The following is a 21,942-nucleotide window of genomic DNA, read 5'->3' as shown; positions in this document are numbered from 1 at the left end:
TATGAAGAATATACGTTAATCTCCATGTATGTCTCTTATTATCCTAGAATGTCAGGAATGATGACAAATGCCATCGGAGGACCTGCTGCTGGGGTTGGAGGCCTAACGGACCTGTCTAGCCTCATCCAAGCGTGAGTGTTTGCCCTAGCTTGCTTCAGATGGATGAGACACAGTGGTCAAAATCAACTTGGTGAGGGAAAGCTTTATTTCAGCTTGAAGGTTACAGTCCATCATGAAGGGAAGTCAGGGCAGGAACTCAAGGCAGGAAAAACTAATTCCTCCAAGTTGTTCCCTGACTTACACATATGCACCAGAAACACACGTGCTCCTGCCAATAAATAAGTGGATGCTGAAAATGCTTTTGAATGTGATCACTCATGAACATGCATGTTCACTCATGCACATGCATGCGTGTTTGGTCTGATGATGCAATGTTGCCCTTCAGACTCATGGTGTTCTTTCCTGGTACTTTTGTGTGTTGGAGTTTTGTTGTTTGACACAGAGCTTCATGTGACTCAGGGCGGCTGTCAATTTGCCATGAGGATGAGAATGAATTTGAATTCCTCAGCCTCCTGCTTTCCCCTCCCAAGAGCTAGGATTATAGGCATGGACTCATGTGTCCTGCTCCTAATGCTTATTTTTAAAAGAAATAATTTATGTTTACTAAATATTCTGTTTTGAGAGTTGATAAATTCAATGAGGTTTCCTATACTTATCTGAATTTTTATTTAAGAACTAAAATCATAAAATTCAGTTTCAGCACAATAATAAAAATACCATGTTTTTTGATAACTAAAATAAATAAACAAAAGAAAAACTCTAGGACAGGCAAGCTATAAATCTCAGCAGCTGTCTAGAAGAGAAGAATCAGGAAGAGAAGGGAAAATGAGAAAGAAAATCCCCACAAACAACTCCCTTCCCTCTCAAAAAAAAAAAAAAATCCATGTTGTTTGAGTTAAGCCAGCATGGAGGTCAGCCATGGTAGCAACATCATAAAGCAACATGGCAGGTAGGGGGCTTCAGAGAAAAAGTAGGGAAACCCAGAGTACCAGAAAAATTCTGTATAGTTGCTGACCAGCATCCAAATGAAAGAGACAAAAACAAAAGAATAGGAATTTCATCAGGACTCAGGAAAGTGACCAGACCCAAGGAACCTCATGGTGGCTTGTATAAACTGTCTAAACTCTTTTTTTTTTTGATACTAGGTCTTCTATAGACCATGCTACCCTTCTCATTGTGCTGCTGAGGGTGGTTTTGAACTCTTGATCTTGCCCCTCTCTCCCAACTGCCAGAATCATAGGTGTGCACTACCATCCTGTTCCAAAGCTGGGTATGGTTGTTTAAGGAGGTGTGGGGATTGAACCTAGAGCCTTAGGAATGCTAGGAAAGGGTTCTCTTGGGCTAGAGAGGTGGCTCAAAGGTTAAGAGCACTTGCTGCACAATAATGAGAAGTGGAGTTCTGATCTTCACACCTACATAAAGGACCTGGGTATCCCATACACACCTCTAACTTCAGATCCAAAGGCCAGAGACAGGAGGACCACCTGGGGCTTGCTGGTTTCCAGCTTACCCAAGAAAATGCAAGTTCCAGATTCAAGGAAAGGCAGGAAGAAATAGAGGACACCCGGCATCTCTTCTGGCCTAGGCTTGCACATCTGCATATCATGTGACTGTGTGCACATGGGCATGCATGTGTGTGCGTGTGTGCACACAGTTCTGTCATTGAACTACTACATTCCCAGGCCTATGTTAAAACTTTGTCTTTTAAAAATTCACTTTTCAGCTGGGTGGTGGCGCATTCCTTTAATCCCAGCACTCAGGAGACAGAGGCAGGCAGATCTCTGAGTTTGAGGCCAGCCTGGTCTACAGGCTGAGTTCCAGGACAGCCAGGGCTACACAGACAAATCCTGTCTTGTCCCCCTCCCCTGCCAAGAAAAATAAGTTTGTTTTTCAGTGACCTCTAATAGGACCCAGCTTGGGAGCTGTTAGGCCTCTCCAGAAACTAGGAAGCCGTGGTGCTGCTAAGAGCATTGTTTCAGGGGCTGGAGAAATGGCTTAGGGGTTAAGAGCACTGACTGCTTTTCCAGAGGTCCTGAGTTCAATTCTCAGCAACCACATGTTGACTCACAGCCATCTGTAATGAGATCTGGTGCCCTCTTCTGGCCTGCAGCAGACATGGAGGCAGAATGTTGTATATATACATAAGAAATAAATAAATCTTTAAAAAAAAAAGAGCATTGTTTCAGGACATACTGTAAAGGAGCATACCTTTTAGTCCTTTGAGTAATGTGTGGACAAGTAAATTGCATTCAATTCAGGCACTCCTATTTTAGCTTAGGCATTTTGTTTCATATTGTGATCTGCACCAAAAGGCTGACAAGCAAAGGGTGTTTTGCTTTCTAAAAAGAACCCTGTCCTGGCTGGAGAGATGACTCAGTTGGTAAAGAGCTTGCCTTGCTACCATGAAGACGTGAGTTCCTTCCACTGAACACGATTCAAAAAATCAAACCAAACAAACTGGAAGTGATGACACATCTTGTAATTCCCACGCTGGGGAAGTAGGATCAGGAGGATGAGTCCCTGGGGCTTGCTGGCCTGCTAGCTGGCCTGACTGACATTGCAGCTTTCTGGCCAGTAATTAAACCCTGTCTCAGAGCAAACAGAAGAGGTAGATTATACCTGAGGACCAATGTTGACACTTGGTTTTCGAGCTCCACGTGTGCACCTGCCCTCTGTGCAACAGTACACACATGAAATGTACACACAGACACACACACACACATACACACACCGTGTGAACTCTCTGTCCCGTAGTAATGCTATCTGGAACATAGCATTATAGGAACAACGTTATGTTTCTAAAACTTGTGTTTATAGAATAACTTGTGTTCTATTCCCTTGGGTAGTCCCCAGTGTCTGCAGTACATTTTGCACGAGTACTCTGTGACTAGAGGGTCCCCACCCAATTTATTCTGCCTTTTTCCTGCAGCGGACAGCAGTTTGCTCAGCAGATCCAACAACAGAATCCGGAACTGATAGAGCAGCTGAGGAATCACATCCGCAGCAGGACGTTCAGCAGCAGCACGGAAGAACAGTCCTGACTTGATCGGGACCCTCACCCCCAGTACAGATAGTTTGTGGTTCTGACATGTCCATCTGTAGATAATAGCCCAAAACCAAGTAACCGAAACCACCCTACACAATGTCTGGAAATAATGGAGGAAAGTCTCTTGTGTAAAACTGAGAGAGTCCATCTGTTTAGAGTATAGTTTATCACCAACAGACTTGAACATAACACAAACTCCTTCGGAAACAAACCATCAGTAGCCTTGTTAAGAGCTAATACAGCCTTGGGACAAGGGCCCATCCATTTTAAAACTTTTATCATCCTGTTTGTATATCAGACTTAGTACAGAGTATATTTATTGAACAGTAGGGCTATTTATTGGAAAGTTCTTTAGCTACAGGTTTCCCTAGGCCATGGTTTTGAGAGAGGCGATGACTAATAGGAGAGACTTCTCATGCTGGTTTGGAAGAAATGTGTTTGGTAGCATATCAGGGGAGGAGCTTTGGCATGTGCCACCATCAGTAACACATGTCTGTTGTGGGTACCAGTACTGTCTGTAGGGTGGCTTGTACTGGGGACAGGGAATCTTTAGTTTGATACAGGCGATGTTTTGGAGATACTGTGAATGTACAGAATGCACCGGAAGGATGCTCAGGTTTTCTGCCTCGATTTTAACTAATCCTGTCTGTAGTTTAGGATTGGTAGCATTCGAATGGTCAGTTAAGTACATAATGAAGCACACTTAGAGATCCTTAACGGCGCTGGTCAGGCCAGTGAACACAACTGCTCTGTTCATTGTCCTAGTCTAATTGTCACAGTCTCATTGGTGGGAAACTTACCTAGGGCAGTGTCTAGTTACACTTTACAAAGCCACTGACCGGGCCCCAAATTATGGGATTTCTAAGTGGAATTTAATTATGTGCCCATCCGCAATGATTTTATTTTTTTACTTTACCATTATTTGATGGGTAACAAAGGCATCTATTGCTAACATTGCTCATCTGTGGAATCCTTGGCTGTAGTTTGGCTCAGCATGACAGTCTTATGCTTCACTTTAATGTATTACAATTTAAACACAACAGGAGACTTCCAATATCTTATCATATTTATGCGTCTGGCATGTGGTTAGTAGAAAGAAATGGCGTGAGATACTAATGGCATGACTCTAGGTGGATGAGAAAATTCTAGTTTCAAATGGAATGTGCCCATTAACCAAAACATTGGTTAAATGGGGGCTGTTATGTAATGATTTTACAGGCGTGACGAGGGAAGAGTGAAAGAACGTAATTTAAGATGAGACTAGCCTCACAGCCTTCCTGAAGCTCTTCTCAGTCTGTACATTTAGGAGCTCGAAGTTTCAAAACCTTTTTTTTTTTTTTTTTGCCGGGCAGTGGTAGCACATGCCTTTAATCCCAGCACTCAGGAGGTTGAGGCAGGTGGATCTCTGTGAGTTCGAGGCCAGACTGGTTAGCAGAGCACGTTCTAGGACTGGCTCCATAGCTACTGAGGAACTGAGAGACCTTGTCTTGAAAAAAAAAAAAAAAAAACCAAACAAACCAAAAATCAAAGCCTTTTTCTTTTTCGCCTTTTGTGAGACAGTGGTTTTGTAATTTTACTGTACATCAGGTGGGGGAAATTAATTAATTCAAAATTCTGGTGTAGCATCATATCATCAAATAAGATCACCATTTTAAACAGTGCTCCACGCAGTCAGGCCTCAACTTTAGAACAAATAAAGTTGTGTAAGGTTGGGGGGTCTCTCCTCAAGTAGCCAGCAGGCACCTGGGCAGTCTCACATGGGACAGCCAGGAAACAGTTCTGGTAGAGAACGGGAGAACCTCTGACAGAGAACTGGGTTGTGTCAGCTGTCACACAGTGTTCTTGAGTGTTCTTCACACAGAGTGAAGTACTTCCTGCTTACATAAAGGTTAGGACTGGAGTCAAAGAAAATTCAAAGTTGACAACTAAAAGCCCAGTCCTCCAGTGCTGAATATATTAATAATCCTAGAACAGGCTTTCAGTTCAATAAAACTGGTGAATCCTCGACTAGGCAACAGAAAATACAAATTAACAACAGCATCAGAGATGGAAGAGAGAGTGCTTGCCTAGGAGGTGAGCGCATGGGTTCAATTCCATCACTGCATTAAAGAAGAAACACGTAGGAAAGGAGCAGATATACTGGGAACAGCTCCTGTGGGATATTAGAAGGGGGACTGGGGGTCGGCAGCATAGTGCAGGTGGTAGTGCCTGCCCAGCAGGAAGCCCCGGGTTGCTCCTTCCCTAGTACTGTTGGAAAGGCAACATGCACCTGTAATCCAACACTTAGGAGGTGGAGGAATTCAACACCAGTCTTGGCCGCACAGTGGGTATGATGTGAGCCTGGGCTACAGGAGACCCAGTTTCAAAACCAACAAAGCGAAGTACCCAGTAGGAGACAAACAACAAAAAGGACAATTAGAAAGCCTTTGTTAAGAAATTTTCATACCTTCCAGGACCAACAAAAAACAAAACAAAAACCGGTTAGGCTCAGATGATCTCGGTAGTCAGCTCTACCAAAGTCTTCAGGAGAGAATAATATCCATTCCTTATGGCTTCCAAAGCACAGAAGAGGAAGAAATAGTTCCCAACTCGCTTGACCAGTAATATCCTGGTAGGAACGACCAGTTCTCAGCAGCAGCTGTGGAACACTGAGTTCCTGTGCTAACACCCTTGGCTAAAGGTAGCTCTTCTTTTTACACAAAACCAAGGAACCGGTGTATCTTCCATTTCACTTTTTGGTTTGTTTCTACGGGAATGAATATACTGCCGGATCTCTTCCTACTTCCATGGTGTTTCCTTATTCAGTTCACCTTTTACTCTCCAGGTCCATCCTTCACGTTGGAATCATCACACTGCAAGCTATTTCAAGATTTTTTTTTTTTTTGAGTGGTTTGATTGGTCTAGCTGTCTTAAAATTCTTAAGAAACTTCCCCAAGTATTCTTCCCCTTGTCAGGAAAATACACTTGCTCAGAGAGAAAGGATGGCCTTGAATACTTATATACATTTGAATTCGGAATGCCTGGCTTCCATGACCCCATTTTGTTGGAGTAGCTGAAACTGTTACTGTGCTATGCAAAACTGAACATGCCCTTTGTATGGAAATGGGATTTCATTTACTGTACCAAATCATCAATCTAGTTTTTATAATAGCGGACACAGATCCTTTATAAGATGGCATTTATCTTTTATTTAGAGTATGAACAATATGTACCTATGTTGTTTATATACAGAAGAGACTTTGTAATTTAAAATATATAGCAGAGTAACTTTTAAATTCTGAATGAATGCAAACATGGTTCAGTTATGAGAGGATGCTTGAAATAATGCTGATATAGACTGACTTGACCAGTCTTTGTCTTCCTAAAGGAACCGACTTCTGTTCTCAATGTTTGCATTTTGTTTTGCATAGACATTCATCAATAATGACTAATGTGAGGGTCAAGCCTCCTGAATACACCTTTCATTTTTGGACCAAATAATTTGTCATGGCAATAAATAATTATGCATTTAAGAGAAAGGGTTTTGTGTTTGACTTAATGTATTCTTAATATGTAAGCAATTATTAGATACTGTGAAATTTCAACTTGTCAAACTAGGGTAAGGGATATAACAACATGGGGTTTTGTTTTCCTGCCAAATCGAGAAACATTTTGTTACATTCCTATTGCAAAGCTGTGTAAAGATTTACTAAATATACGTTTTGCTGATTTGTTCCTGACATAAATGGGTATTATTAGATGGACAGACAAAATTTTTATATTAGTACATGTTAAAAAACAGGCCTGATGGTGGTGGTGCATGCCTTCAATCTCAGCACTTGGGAGGCAGAGGCAGGCAGATCTCTGTGAGTTTGAGGCCAGCCTGGTCTACAGAGTGAGTTCCAGGACACGCTCCAAAGCTACAGAGAGAAGTCCTGTCTCAAAAAGAAAAACAAACAAACAAACAAACAAAAAAAACAGCCAAAACAATATGAAGTTGGGAATCACTTAAATGTGTATTATGAAAATAAAACATTCTTCAGGAGTTTTTAGGTTAAAACTAGGAAATTATTAACCTTGATCAAAGTTAACTAGAGTTGCCTTGGAATAGCTGGCCTGGTTCCTTGCTAGCTACTGCAGAACTGACCCCAGGAAAGATGGCCTCACCCCTCAGCACAGCGTGCACCTCACCTGGGCAGCACTTTAGAGCTGACCCTGTTGTCAGAAGACAGGTGAGCCAGCCCCGAGGGCACGAGGACAGCAGAGCTGACCCCACTCCTGCTCTCATCGGCCAGGTGGTGACAGTGGGTGAGGGAAAGATGCCCTTCCCCTTGCTACCCTTGGCAGGCAAGCGGGCTCGCCCTGGGATCATCAGAGATCTAGCCTTGTCCAGACACAGGTGAGCTGGCTCTGAGGGCATGACAGCTGAAGAGATGACCCTGCACCCCCTCCTCCCCCAGAACTGTCTGCCCATGTGGTGAAAGAACTAGCCTGCCCCTCACCAACTGCACCACACAGGAGAGCAGACCCCCCAGTCTCCCAGGGCAGTGGTGGCCCCGTGGTGTGAGTGTAGGTGGGGGGGGGGGCGGTGTTTAGCAGAGGCAGAGCTAGAGAGGGCCACCCAGGTGGTGACAATGGGGGAAAGCTGGCAGGCTGCCCAGCCCAGCTACCACCCAGGCCCAGAACCAGAGCTGAGTTAGCTCACCCCAACATCCACGTCATCTATGCATGTGAAGGGGACGAATCTACAGATTTAAAACTTTAGGACAATAGGATATCCAAGAGGAGCTCCAATGAGAGCCTAGTGTCCTGGTGTAGTAGGTCAAAGACTGTGACAGCGAACACTTGCAACACTTGCACGTGTAGAAGAAAGGGCTAAAGGGTTAACTGTGGAATTCAATTGGCCCCATTACCATTTCTATGCTGAGACCCTTTTTTTTCTTGGTTCATTTATTTATTTATTTTGTTTTGTTTGTTTGCTTTATTTGGTTTTCAGCTTTTCTTTAAAATTTTGTTTTGGGGGGAGGTTGCAAGGGCAGAAGGCGGGTGGGGAAGAGACAGGTGGGATCGGATGCATGATGTGTAATCTGCAAAGAATTAGTAAAAATTTAAAAAAAAAGCTAACTGAGTCAACCAGTTCTGGTCTGCTGTGGAGTGTGTGTGAGATGTGTGTGAGAGCTGACCCTGCCCCCCACCTCGTATGCCCCCTAGAGCAGTTGAGTGAGATGGCCCTGCACCTTGCCTGGGTAACAGCGGAGCTGGCCCTGTGGTGAGTGTGGGTGAGATGTTGTTGATCTGCGTGCACTAACAGCCACACACCCATACAATGCTGTTGAAAACAACTGAAAATGTTTATCCTGTGTTAAGAAATAATCAGGTTACAGGAAGGGGACCTGAATTGTTTCAGACAAGGATTTTCTGTTGGCTAGGCACCCAGGAAAGAGACTGTGGTTGACTGATTAACTACACTTCTATACAAAGTGTCACAGTATCTTCCAGACTGAATTACTAAACTGTAGTCCTGGGGCCCTAAGCAGCAGGTGCCATCACCACAGACACCCCTGCTACTGTACTCAGATGGCGGGGTTCATTTACCTCCAGAGCCCAGGACATCAGATACTGGCCCTATACAAGAAGGTTTGCTTTTACAAAAATCTACTTGGTAGACAAAAAAGCTTCAAGAATTGAGCTTGTTACAAACAAAAGCCGACAGTTATCTTAAAGGATGAAATATGTATAGGAAACACTGCAACGTTCTGTTCATTTGTAGTACAACTCACAAGACAAAACCACTGCTTTTACAACAAACATTTACTATTTAACTGTTTTATAGAAAACAAATTTAAATAACATATACTTATTTTTGCTGTTCATCATTTCACAAAGCTGACAAAATACAGGGAACAGTTCTGTGATTAAACAAGAAATTTAACATTAGGAATTTTCCTTAGGCTTCCACTTCCACAGCTGACGAGACCACACAGACTTGCGCAATGTCGTCGTATTCGTATGTTCTCTTTAAGAATGTGTCAGTGAGTCTTAGGCCAGAGACACTCTAGAGAGAGAGAGAGAGAGAGAGAGAGGGGCACTTCAGTTTTCAATCACCGATGATTATTAGAGAAAATATGGCTATCACAAATGATAATTTAGCCCACCCTGTTGATTACCAAAAAGAAAACGTACTTGGAGCCCCTGTACTGAAGACAGGAGAGTCAGGGCCAGGCAGAGTGAGGAGCTTGGATGCAGCTTTCCTAGCTGTCTTCCCGAAATGCCGCACCAGTGGATAGAATTAGTATTGCACATTTCCAGGACCAGGTCCATCGTCCTCTCACTGCTGAAGCAATCAGAGGGCAGGAATAAATCTTGTTTATTTCCTAAGGAGACACCATCACATTCCTTCTATTTTTCAGTAAGTTTACATTCCGGTTGTCCAGAAGAATAAGAACCAGAGAAAGAATGGAAAAAATGAGCATGTCATTCCTTAAGGTAGAATGACGGAGCCAGGATGATGGAGGGCAGCCTCAGCTACATAGCTAGTGCGAGGCCAGGCTGTAAGGAGGCACTGTCTCAAAAGCAAAACCAACAAAAAGACAGAATAAGGATAATGGGGTCACGGCATCCTCCAGGCTTATAGAAGCCTCACACCAGTTGAGGTCGTTTTCCAGTTGTTACTGAACATGGCTTCCCATGTTTATCTCTCTCTCTCTCTCTCTCTCTCTCTCTCTCTCTCTCTCTCTCTCTCNCTCTCTCTCTCTCTCTCTCTCCCTCCCTCCCTCCCTCCCTCCCTCCCTCCCTCCCTACCTAACTACCTACATGTCTGTGTGTCTGTGCAGGGACACACGTGCTGGTGTGCATGTGGAGGTCAGTGGACAACCTTGCAAGAGTTGGCTTTGTCCCTTGTCCATATGGGTTCTGGGACTCAGAGACTCAGGTTGACACACACACCTGGCAGCAAATGCCCCAGCCCAGGGAGCCTTCTTGCTCCTCAGAGTCTGGAGAGAAGGCCTCATGTCCTCTTGACTGCCTTGACACTCTCTTTGTAGCTGAAGATGACCTTGAACTTTTGGTCTCTTCCCTCAGTTTCTCCAGTGCGGCTGTGACGAGCAGCCAGCTAGAGGCAGAAGTTCAAGGTCATCCTCAAAACAACAACAACAACAAAGTAGTAGTAGTATGTATATAGTAGCTTCATAGACATAGAGTGTGATCAGGCGCTTCTCTAACTTTGAAGGGCATTTCCTAGTTCCTTAGACCTAAGAGATGGGGAAGTATGAAAGTAAAGTGGTTCTACAGCTATAGTAAAGGGTGACTCAACATTGCAATACTATTGCAGTACCCAAACAGATCATGTGAGTACTAGCAAGATGACTTTGCTGGATATAAGTCCTTTATGCTTTAAATTGTCTATTATTATCATTATTATTATTATTATTATTATTTATCTATTTTTTTGGTTTTTCGAGACAGAGTTTCTCTGTGGTTTTGGAGCCTGTCCTGGAACTAGCTCTTATAGACCAGACTGGTCTCGAACTCACAAAGATCAGCCTGCCTCTGCCTCCCGAGTAAACTGTCTATTTTTTTTTAAATATTTATTTATTTATTGCGTATACAATATTCTTTCTGCGTTATGCCTGAAGGCCAGAAGAGGGCACCAGACCTCATTACAGATGGTTGTGAACCACCACATGGTTGCTGGGAATTGAACTCGGGACTTTTGGAAGAGCAGGCAATGCTCTTAACCTCTGAGCCATCTCTCCAGCCCTAAACTGTCTATTATTTGCTTCTTCTGTTTACTTGCAAAACTGCTTAATGGCTGGGTGTGGTTTTAATGCCTTTAATCCCATCACTCCAGGAGACAAAGGCTGGTGGATCTCTATGAATTTGACATCAGCCTGGTCCATATAGCAGTTCTAGGCAAGCCAAGGCTACACAGTGAGACCCTGTCTCAAAAACAAACAAAAAACTTTAGCCTGTATTCTCATCACTCAGAAAGCAAAAAGATTATTATAAGTTCAAAGCCAATCTGGGTTATATAACAAGACTGTCTTAGAAAACACTACCAAAGAAAATAGGCAATAGACAAAAATCAGAATCATTTTTCCCAACTATAGGTACCTCTTATGTTAAGTTTTGACCTACATTTTTTCTTGTTCATATTAACGATATGGCTCAAGTTTAAGCATCAGAGAAATGAGCTGACTATTCTACATCTATGCCATCGCATAAGAGCCTGCAGCTCATCCTTCAGCACCATGAAATCTGAAGGAAGTATAAATGTGGCCTTCTCTAGCTCTCTTCCATAGCGTCAGTAATTAATACCCACCACATATTACCATTAATGAACGAAATAAGAACACAGGAAGTAAACACTAGGACTTCAAATATTTATAAACATTATTACCAGTGGTATTCAATATAGGAAGTGACAGGATATTTAAAGGGCACAGAGGTGCACATCTTTAATCCCAGCATTGGGTAGGCAGAAGCAGGCAGATCTCTGAGTCTGAGGCTAGCCTGGTCTACAGAGTAAGTTCCAGGATAGCTAGGGTTATACAGAGAGACTGTCTCAAAAACTAAAAAAGGGTAGGGAAATAGTTAAAAGATTAGCAAGTACTTTTAGGTGAGGAGAAAGGGGGCCCATCCCCACACACTGGCATTACCTGCAGTTTGTGATTTTGCAGGTAATATGGAAAGGTTCTTCTAGGTTCACGGTATCTGGGATGGCCTCTAAAGATAGCCTAACATCTCCATAACCTGGAGCCTATGAAAAGAAAGTAACACAGTTAAACTACACCTATTAAAGAAACCTTCCGATGCTAACAAAGGTACTATACCAGCACCTTCCCTCAGCAGGCTCAGATCTCGCAGTTGATGCTCTGTGAAATTCTGCAGCCCTGCTCAGGTCTCCCACGCTCACCTCTTTTACTGTGAGCTTGGGTGGAACAACCCTGCAAACCCGGACTGTTTGTGATATAATTACTCCGGGACTCAGTAAAATAAAGATGAATCTTGCCTCTAGATAAGGAATGTGTTAGGACTCAGGGGATCTGATCTCAAAGGTTTGCTGAGTTCCAGACCAGCCAGGGCTACACAGTGATACCCTGTCTCAAAACAATCACAACAAAGGCTAAATAGCAGGCAAGCGCTATAAAATTCAGGACACTGCCCAGAGCACCTCAATGTAATGGGAGTCAGATGAACAGTGAGCAGGACTTAGGAAAGACAAGAACAGCTGGTAAGCAGCTATCTTAAGTCCTGGTTGGTAAAGTTTAACAAAACACACACACACGCTAAAGAGAAACCAACATCTGACTGAACATTTCCATGAATCTCAACACTAGGTTTCTACCAAGCGATCAAAACAACTATTAGTATTTTCTAGAAATCTGACTTCATGGTGCCCTGCTTTTTAGTGTTAAGCGGTGATACCTACGTGTCCCCTGTGCACCCAACCCCACACTGAAGTGTTTGCTAGACTCACCATTCTTTGAAGCTGGCTGGTCTGTAACCGTCCCCTTTCACCTAGGTTTGTTTTCCACACTATGTCCAATTTTCCAATGACCGTTACACCTTTAATGATGCCAGCTTTTTCTGCAAACTCCTTCTTGGGCTTTAGGCAGTATAAGTACTGGCGTGTATCCATTGGCTGCAAATATCCTCTGGATCCAAATGTAGATACACTGGCAGGTGTAGAAATAGACAGAAAGAAGTCTGCTAGCATCTTTCTGAAGGAAATCTCACAAGGTTAATTCTTTTTCTCTTCTTGGTTCTTTGAGACAGGGTTTCTCTGTGTAGCCCTGGCTGTCATGGAACTCACTCTGTACACCAGGCTGATTTCCTACTCACAGGGATGCGCCTCCCAAGTGCTAAAGGTGTGCACCACCATGCCTGGCTCATGTGCTTAATTCTTTAGGATACGAATTGGATGATTTACTGCACGGAGATCTAGGAGCAGCCAGAGACTTTAATCCAAATGAAAAGGAATATCTTCCTGATGAGACAGTGAGTTAAAGGCCATCTTGGGCAATTTGTAAGACTGTCTCAAAATAAAAAAGTAAAAAAGAGGCTTGGGGCTATCTGATGTAGCATATATCTCATATAGCATGTGTGAGGCACTGGGTCAGTCCCCAGGACGACCCCTCCCACAAAAAGATGGGGGGACAGAGAGAAACTAGCTTAGAAACAGAGCAATATATGCTATTCTGTCTCTGTGTGGCATCGGGGAGAGAACCCTGGGTGTTGTACATGCTAGGCAAGTGCTAAACCATTTAGCTACACTACCACCCTCGAGATACAACATTCTAATCTAAGTAATTGCTTTCAAAATGAATGAAGGATGGGAAGCTGTTTTCTCAGGGCTAGTAAAGGAGGCTGCTAACCTTCCTATATCCTAAACCACCACACGAGCTGTTTACTGCTAGGAATTACTAGGAATCATATTCACTGGAAAAGTCAGGCATGCTCCCCAGCTGCTACCTCCTCATCTACATTAATAATACATTTATTTGTTCCTTCTCTTCTGAAATAGCTATAGAAAGACATGGACACTTTCCACACACTAGTTCAAGCCATCTACTCCGACGTGCATGTCTTCTTATATGCCGATAATTTCTTTTCCAAACTCACTCACCCTATCTTCATTTCCTAATTTCTTCTCCACCATCCTTCCCATGTTTCAGTTTTATCACTGGCAGAATAATAATGATAGTTTCAGATTTATCTGGGTGAAATGTGAAGGTTAAGGAACAAGTGCAGTTGGGAGGTGGTGCATACCTTTAATCCCAGCACTCGAGAGGAAGAGGCAGGTGGATCTCTGAGTTCAAGACCAGGCTATAGAGCTATGTGAAGAAAACTCTATGGGAAGGGAAAGAGAGACACACACACAGAGACACACACACACACACACACACACACACACACACACACAGAGAGAGAGAGAGAGAGACAGAGAGACAGAGAGAGAGACAGAGAGACAGAGACAACATGCACTTATGCAAAGAAACTTGTATTGGGAAAAGAGAGAAAGACAGGGCTGGAGAGATGGCTCAGTGGTTAAGAGCATTGCCTGCTCTTCCAAGGTCCTGAGTTCAATTCCCAGCAACCACATGGTGGCTCACAACCATCTGTAATGAGGTCTGGTGCCCTCTTCTGGCCTGCAGACATACACACAGACAGAATATTGTATACATAATAAATAAATGTTAAAAAAAAAGAAAGACAGACAGACAGACACACACACACAGAGACAGAGAGAACATGCATTTATGCAAAGAAACTTGTATTGGGAAAAGAGAGGGGGAGAGAGAGAGAGAGAACGAGAACAAGTACTTTCAACAGCGCAACACAAGATGGGCAAAGGCGAGGCTGTTTATGTAGAGGGAGACACAAGTAGGTGTACGGAGACCTCATTAGCAATGGCAGACACACCGTTATGCACTTGTCCAGTGTTACAGTGTGTATGTGTACGTCACATACGTGGGCTTCAACTGTGGGCTTTTGCTTGTATTAAGAATCAACACTGGCCCACCAATCATAACAAGTGCTACATCAATACAAGATGGGAGAGCTGGGTGCAATGGAGTACGATGCTCTTTGGGAAGCTGTTGCAGAAGGCTAGCTTGAGCTTAGCCTGGCAACATGGAGACAGCCTGGCTCTAAAACACACAAAAAGGCACGTAAGAAAACAGAAAGCAAAGGAGAAACTGGCTGCAGAGGACAACCTGTGGGACTTCTACTTTCTCACTGAGGTTATGATGAATCTAACCTCATAATTGGGGGGAAAATTATGTCCCCCAATTATTTTAAAATAAATCAAAATCTACTAGACTGGGGGACATCAGAAAAGCTTGCATCTTTCCAAATAATAGCAAACATTTCATATTTACCATTCCCCGGCTTGGGCCACCGAATTTAATTCTGTTACATTGTACATTATTGACGGCTCCAGTGAAACTTTCTCCATAAACATGGGTGAGGTTGTAATGTTCTGAATTTGAGCTTCGAGAAAGACTTCATCAGTCTAGGGACATGGAGAAACAAATCCACCAAAATGTCATGATATTTAAAGTATTTGGCACAATGAAAATATCTTACTTATATGAAAAAATATTAACCACAAATGTGATTAGTTCATGCCTGCAAATCAAAAGTGTCACAATTAATGCAAGAAAAGAAATCTTCATCCTAACATAATAAACAGGAGCAAAGTGAGGTGTTAGTCAACAGTACCCTGCCAAACAATGGATGTGGGATAACCGGCTTATAGTTTATATGTTTTATAGAATCTAGAAGCATGCGTTTAACTCATACTTCAGTAACAACAACAAAAATCCCAATCTGATAAGATGTTCAAATGTTAGAAGGGACTTCAGTGTGATGGGCACACTCAGTGCTAAGGGCAGAAAACCAGGTCTTCATTCAAATATTCCAGCACAACGTAACTAGCATGTGATTACTTCATGTGAGATAGTGACACCAGCGATGAATAATCTATTTTTATACCCTTTAGGGCGTAGATTTTTTTAAAGTAAAGAAATTCACAAGTAGTCTTAGTCACTTCTTGGTTCATTTTATACAGATATTTAAGGTGAAATCATAATATGGGGAGTGGGCTAATGATACTTCAGCTTTTAAACTAGCCACACTGAAATAGTCTATAGACTTTGACAATTTCAAAATGCCATCATTAAGTTCAGTTAGTGCATAACTTCAATATTCAGTTTACAAAAACATTGAATTCCCTAGTTACTTCTGCTTAACATTCTTAATTTCATGCCTCTTGGTTCTGGGTCTGTTTTGAGTGACTGAAGAATAAAAAATGTTATGCTAAAGTAATTCAAAAATTACTCCCCCTCCCAAAGAAGTTTCAGTTATAGAACTATGGAAATTGGGGAATTATGAGCTTTTAAAATGCTAAAGTCAGAAAATGACAATCATGTAAAATATAATGAAGTTATAATTTAATGTGCCTTAGCAGATTCTCTAGCCTTTTAGACATGTGCTCACGTCAAAACATTAGTACAAGGAATGTTTTTAAAATAATGTCCCCCCCCCCCTTTGAGACAGAACATCTCTATTAGCTCTGCCTGTCCTGGAACTATGCAGACAAGACAGGTGTGCACCACACCCGGCTAAAGCAATGTGCCATTTAAACTCATAATTTGATTACTTTTTTCTTTTTTCTCCCCCCACCCCTTTGGTTTTTTGAGACAGGGTTTCTCTGTATAAATCCATGGCTGTCCTGGAACTCACTTTGTAGACCAGGATGGCCTTGAACTCACAGAGACCCATCTGCCTCTGCTTCCTGAGTGCTGGGATCAAAGGCATGTGCTACCATACCCAGCTCAGTACTTTTCCTTAAAAAAAAAAAAAATAAGTGAATATATCCCATAAATCCATTGCTCTTCAAACAACCCAAGGCCCACATTTCAATTATTAAAATGCAATTCTCTGTATAAAGTAATGCACAGCTTAGAGAAATGAAGGGAAGCAGCATAATGGAAAATCAAGTTAGTGTGAACAGTTAGTACGAAGTCATTGGACATCTGAAAAACGAGGACCAGGATCGAGTACTCAGGCTGCCAGGGCAGCGCCTACCCATGGACAGCATATGCAAATGCTACGTACTGTAGGGAGAGCTGAAACATGAATCCAGCCAGTATGGGAAATTTGCTTTTCTTTTGCCTGCTTTTTATCAAAGGCCAGCCTTACCTGACCCAGATATAAAACCACTGTGCATCTCAAAATGAATTTCAATTGTACATTCTATGTGAGGAATGAAAGGTAATTGGATATTTCACAGCAAAACATTGAAAATCCAAGAATAAAAGATACCGAGATGGTATGTCCCCTCTAAAAAACACCCAAAGAAACTAGAAATTAGAATGGAGCTGCTTCAGTGTGACAATTTAATCTTTAATCTCACAATTTAAAAAGCATGCTTAAATTGTGTATTTTCTTTCAGAAGCCACAGATCTAGTATTCACAACTAACTGTTTTTCCACTATGTTTTTTTAGAGAGATTAATTAGGCAAAGTCAAAAAGGGATGAGAAAAAGCATATAAATTTATAATAAAAAATGAAATTACCACAGAACTGAGGTCACTCTAATGGAAAAATAAAAAAGAAAAATTAGAAAAATCAGAGTTAAATGTTAAAGAAAAAGAATAACTTTAAAATAAAATGCATCTCTGCATTTTTTTTACTTACTAAAGACAGCATTAGTAAACAAGAAAGTAAACAGGAAGCAACATACAGAAATACGACAAACTACTTTTCTAAAAAGGTGAAATTGCTATGGTTAAATGACAATGGGACAGAGAAGAACATTATGGCTGAATATTTAAACAAGAACAAATAGGGAAAGACATATTGAGGGCAGAGTTTGCTCACTAACCTGCTTGTACACATTGTTTACCTGTACTGAGTTCTCCTGTTGTACACAATGTTTACCTGTACTGCATTCTCCTGATGTACACATTGTTTACCTGTACTGCATTCTCTTGTTGTACACAATGTTTACCTGTACTGCATTCTCCTGTTGTACACAATGTGTACCTGTACGGCATCCTCCTGATGTACAATGTGTACCTGTACTGCATTCTCCTGATGTACAATGTTTACCTGTATTGCATTCTCCTGTTGTATACATTGTTTACCTGTACTGCATTCTCCCGTTGTACACAATGTTTACCTGTACTGCACTCTCCCGTTGTATATACTGTTTAACTGTATTGCATTCTCCTGGTGTGCATTCTTTACCTGTACTGCATTCTCTTGGTGTGTATTGTTTACCTGTACTGCATTCTCCTGTTGTATACATTGTTTACCTGTACTGCATTCTCCTGATGTACACTGTTTAACTGTTCTGCATTCTCCTGGTGTGCATTCTTTACCTGCACTGCCGTTCTCCACAGCTCAGGTGGCTGTATACGCCATCCCACATTGAGAACAGAGCATTATAAAGCTTGTCTTGAATTTACCTATGCTGGAATCTTTTCCTAGAGGAGGATCTTGGGTGATTAAAGTTACCATAAAGTTGTCATAGGTTATACTTCAGAAAAAGTTGGGATAGATCATCCCAGACAATTCAGCTTATTTTCTTCTTATTCTTATTAGATTTCAGTCTATTGTACATTATGTAAATACATATTTAAAAGCAGGCTTGGTAAGTCCAATGTCAAATGACATCTCTTTCGTCAAAGGTATAGCTGGTGATAATTTGTCACTGCTATGTTCCTGAGTTCCTGTCAGTGTTTGGGATACCAGGAGTCACATGTATTGCAGTTATATTATGTTATGCAGTCTCCTCCACCAGAGTAAGTTTCTTGAAGCTAGGGAAGATACCTGCTTATATTATTTTGCTTCCACACCTGACACAAGGCTTTGAACTCAGCAGGTGACCAAGTGTCTGACTCTCAGTTACTGATTTCTGTATCTGCCTGCAAGACTTTCCTAGTTTAGAAAACCACAGCAAAATTTTTCACGAAACCAGTTTTTATTTAGGTGATTCATGTCAAGCATGATTAGAAACAGTATCAAAACATGTTTGACAAATACATGGTACAAGGACCGTAGGAAAGTATTTCATATCATCCATTCACAATGATGTGGTTTACTAACTACTTAAAATAGACAATTTGATTCATGCTATTGGCTGAACAGTATTTGCTTGTCCAACTTGTAATTTTGAGAAACTTTGAGACCACAGAGCTTTATTCCACTGTTTCTGCTTTGTTTTCGCACTGTTTTAGACACTCCCACTTCTTATCCTGTTGTTATTTTATGTACCGCTCTATATCTTTTTGTTAATTACATGCATTTTTCCCTTTCCTCTAATAGGTATTTACACATTAGGTTCCTTTACTGTGACAACTAAACAATTATAGCTATAACACACCCTTTATTCTGAGCAACAGCATGACAGGATTGCAAATTCCTCATCACCACCTGGTGTAAGTAAAAGAAGTAATCTTTACGACAAAATACCGCTGGAGTAATTCTCAATTTATCATAGAGATTTTGAGGGGTAAAAGGAATTTGCATAAGAAGATTCCTCTTTTTTTCACGCCAGGGTCTCTATATGTCTCAGGATGACCTGTAGCTCACTGTGTAGCACAGTTGGCCTAATTCCCTATCTACCTGCTTCAGCATCCCAGTCAAGTGGTTAGGGGCAAGTGCCACCACTCCTAGCTGACATCTCATTTTCTACAGCTCTGGAGGAAATAAAGAATTTTTTGGCAAAAATCTAAACAACAAAATCCTTTCTATTGGGGCCAGCCCTACTTAATTTTCCTCTGTGCTAAAGAACAAATCACCTCCTGCTCTTCAAGTTATGTCTTTCTCAGTTCTGCCCAACGAGGCTCTCCCAGTGGCTTTCAAGCCACTTTGCCGCCCTGCTCTTCTTGGTGCCCAGGGAGTCTTGCTGCACTTCTCTTCAGTGGACAGTGAGCCTATGCCTGCCCCTTGAGTCGTAGAACATCCAAAGTCACTGCAAATACTCGGCAGATTGCTGGTATTTGAAAGCAATACCACCACCATTATGGAAGATTGAGGGCAGTTGTTTAACAAAAGGGGTGACTGTCCCAGAAAACCACGAGAGCGGAAGTCAGGACGCGCTGGTTGTATGTAGGTTGAACCCAGCAGAACAAGGGACACTTTAAGGCAATTCACTTCCCACTGGATTAGCTCCCTCATACCAGCAGTTTACTAAACCTGACAGGATAGGCAGCGCCTCTGATTTTCAGTCACCATTTCAATGTTTAATCTGAAGTCTTATTAAGTGCCCAACACTTACCTCTGCATTGTAAAATTTGGTTTTCACATCCAATGGTTTGAGGACCTGGTCAAAACAAAGAACACAGTCAGGAAACTCAGACTCAACAGTGCTTATTTTAAAATACAGGCTTTAGTGACCCAAAGCCATGTCTAATTTTTTATTGTATATGCAATATTCCTGTAAAAGAATCAATAATTTTTCATTTAAATAATTCTTTGGACATTTAATGCTATTTTCAATCATCTTATTTAGGCTTTATATTCATTTTATCTCTTTATATTTTTGTGTTTTGTTTCATCAATAAAATGAGGTTTTACTTTGAAACAAAATGGCTCATTTTATTATAAAAACATTACACTGGTGATGATAATTTACATTTCAACTTAGTCTGACTTTTGAACCAGTTTATAAATGAACTAAGAAAGGAGCTATTTAATTAAAACTTGTTCCCCAGAGGGGGAATAATCACACTCCCAGAAAAACAAAAGGCATTTGAAAACAACTTTATCTCTGCCATATTCAATACCTGAAATTTGAAGAATTTTCTGAAGTACATTTTTTCTCCGCCCTGAGTTGTATAACTCACAGCACACACCAAGCTGAAACAGAAAGACGTCTTAATAGTCTAAAATCATTTTCCTTCTTATTTTTTTTTTTGTTTTTCAAGACAAGGTTTCTCTGTGTAGCCTTGAGTATCTTCGAACTCTCTTTGTAGACCAGGCTGGCCTCAAATCCACAGAGATCCACCTGCTTCTGCCTCCTAAGTGCTAGGATTTAAAGGTGTGCGCCACTGCTCAGCTTCCATCTCTCACTTCTTAATAAATTTAAAATACTTCAATTCTACTTATAAATGTAAAAAAGATTATGTCGACAATATGAAACTGAATCTAATGAGATTACAGCAGGGAAAAAACATATATGGATATAGACACATGAACAAGAAAATACTGTCGAGAAAATGAGATCTGGGGGCTGGAGATGACTGAGGGCTTAAAGGGGCCTCCTGTGCTGGCAGAGGACATGGGTTTGACTCACCACTCACAGGGCTGCTCAGAACAGCCTGCTAAACTCCACTTCCAGGGGATCTACACCTTCTTCTGGCCTCCACTGGCTCCTGCACACACCTGATATACTAACTATATTTACACAGTCTCACCCACAGACGCATAAATTAAAATAAAAAAAGTATAAAAGAGATACCTAGCCCTTTTGGAATAGGAACTTCAAATTCTTCCTTTGGAAGTAGAATATGTCCAAAAATAATGTCCAGAATAAGCAAGTGACTGAAGGGAAAAAGAGTTCATTTGCACTAGAAAAATATGTATCTTAAAGAAAATCCAGAGTAGAATTACAGGATACCTCCGAGTACAAATTTTAATCAAAACACTAGGAAAGCTAGCTGGAGTGGAGCACGCCTTTAATCCCAGCACTAGGGAGGCAGAGGTGGAGGCCAGCCATGAATACATAGTGAGTTTCAACAAAACAAAATCTATTAAAACAATTAAAAAGTTAATATAAAATATTTCTAATAACATGACAAGATGGTTAAATTGTTAGTTTATAAAGAGTTCTTCTAACTCAATCCACAAAGACAAATATGTCACTCAAAATGTGAGGAAAAGAATGCATAGCCAGATTATGAAAATACATAGATGTGTTACAATCCTATAGTCAACACAATGTGAAATGGTCACTCACACACAGCCCAGAAGCTAAAATAATGAGACGACATTTCCAGTCTTACAAGGTTTGGCAAGAATTCCCTGGGTTGGTGAGGGTTAGAGAAACATAATTTCTTTATATTGCCAGATGGTGAAAGAAATTTAGAAACAATCTTTTGGTTTAAAGCCTTAAGAATGTTGATGTATTCACACAGAACACCTACTTCAAGACTTGATAGGCAATATAACTACACATTATTTTGTTGTTTAAAGTAGCAAAAAACTGAAAACATACTGTGACACTGGAGTAAACAAACCACACCGATTAAACACGTAAGAGGCAGTCATTCAGAAAATCATGTTTTCAAGGATATTGACTGATATAGAAAAATATTTACAGTAAATGGAAAAGGATAAAAGCT

At 41.3% G+C, this 21,942-nt stretch overlaps 2 protein-coding genes and 1 long non-coding RNA gene across 6 annotated transcripts in view; 1 reads left to right on the top strand and 2 right to left on the bottom strand.

Annotated features, from left to right (window-relative positions):
- The window catches only part of Sgtb (small glutamine rich tetratricopeptide repeat co-chaperone beta), a 33,998-nt gene extending 29,894 nt beyond the window's left edge, over window positions 1-4,104 (top strand). The window contains exons 10-11 of the mRNA XM_050160452.1: window positions 48-131; window positions 2,990-4,104. Coding sequence (XP_050016409.1) covers window positions 48-131; window positions 2,990-3,101 — 196 coding nt within the window. The 3' untranslated portion in view covers window positions 3,102-4,104. The remainder of the gene's footprint in view (window positions 1-47; window positions 132-2,989) is intronic.
- Window positions 4,105-4,601: 497 nt separating this feature from the next.
- Trappc13 (trafficking protein particle complex subunit 13) overlaps window positions 4,602-21,942 on the bottom strand; it is a 33,348-nt gene continuing 16,007 nt past the window's right edge. The window contains exons 6-13 of one of the 4 annotated variants that reach the window (XM_050160448.1): window positions 20,386-20,458; window positions 19,878-19,922; window positions 17,170-17,187; window positions 14,968-15,101; window positions 12,564-12,762; window positions 11,743-11,843; window positions 9,269-9,419; window positions 4,602-9,140 (exon numbers count right to left, since the gene is read on the bottom strand). In XM_050160448.1, the coding sequence (XP_050016405.1) occupies window positions 9,033-9,140; window positions 9,269-9,419; window positions 11,743-11,843; window positions 12,564-12,762; window positions 14,968-15,101; window positions 17,170-17,187; window positions 19,878-19,922; window positions 20,386-20,458 (829 nt within the window). In that variant the 3' untranslated portion in view covers window positions 4,602-9,032. The remainder of the gene's footprint in view (window positions 9,141-9,268; window positions 9,420-11,742; window positions 11,844-12,563; window positions 12,763-14,967; window positions 15,102-17,169; window positions 17,188-19,877; window positions 19,923-20,385; window positions 20,459-21,942) is intronic. The other 3 variants (XM_050160449.1, XM_050160450.1, XM_050160451.1) reach the window with 3 other exon arrangements.
- LOC126512599 (uncharacterized) lies at window positions 17,194-19,871 on the bottom strand. The gene is made up of 3 exons (XR_007595094.1): window positions 17,740-19,871; window positions 17,672-17,704; window positions 17,194-17,533 (listed from the first exon to the last, which is right to left on the bottom strand). It is a non-coding gene; the product is annotated as an uncharacterized lncRNA (long non-coding RNA).

Source organism: Alexandromys fortis, unplaced genomic scaffold (genome assembly GCF_014885135.2).
Source record: "Alexandromys fortis isolate MF-2015 unplaced genomic scaffold, M_Fortis_MF-2015_v1.1 scaffold_76, whole genome shotgun sequence".
Classification (NCBI taxonomy): Eukaryota; Metazoa; Chordata; class Mammalia; order Rodentia; family Cricetidae; genus Alexandromys; species Alexandromys fortis.
This window is presented reverse-complemented; position numbering and strand designations above follow the sequence as displayed.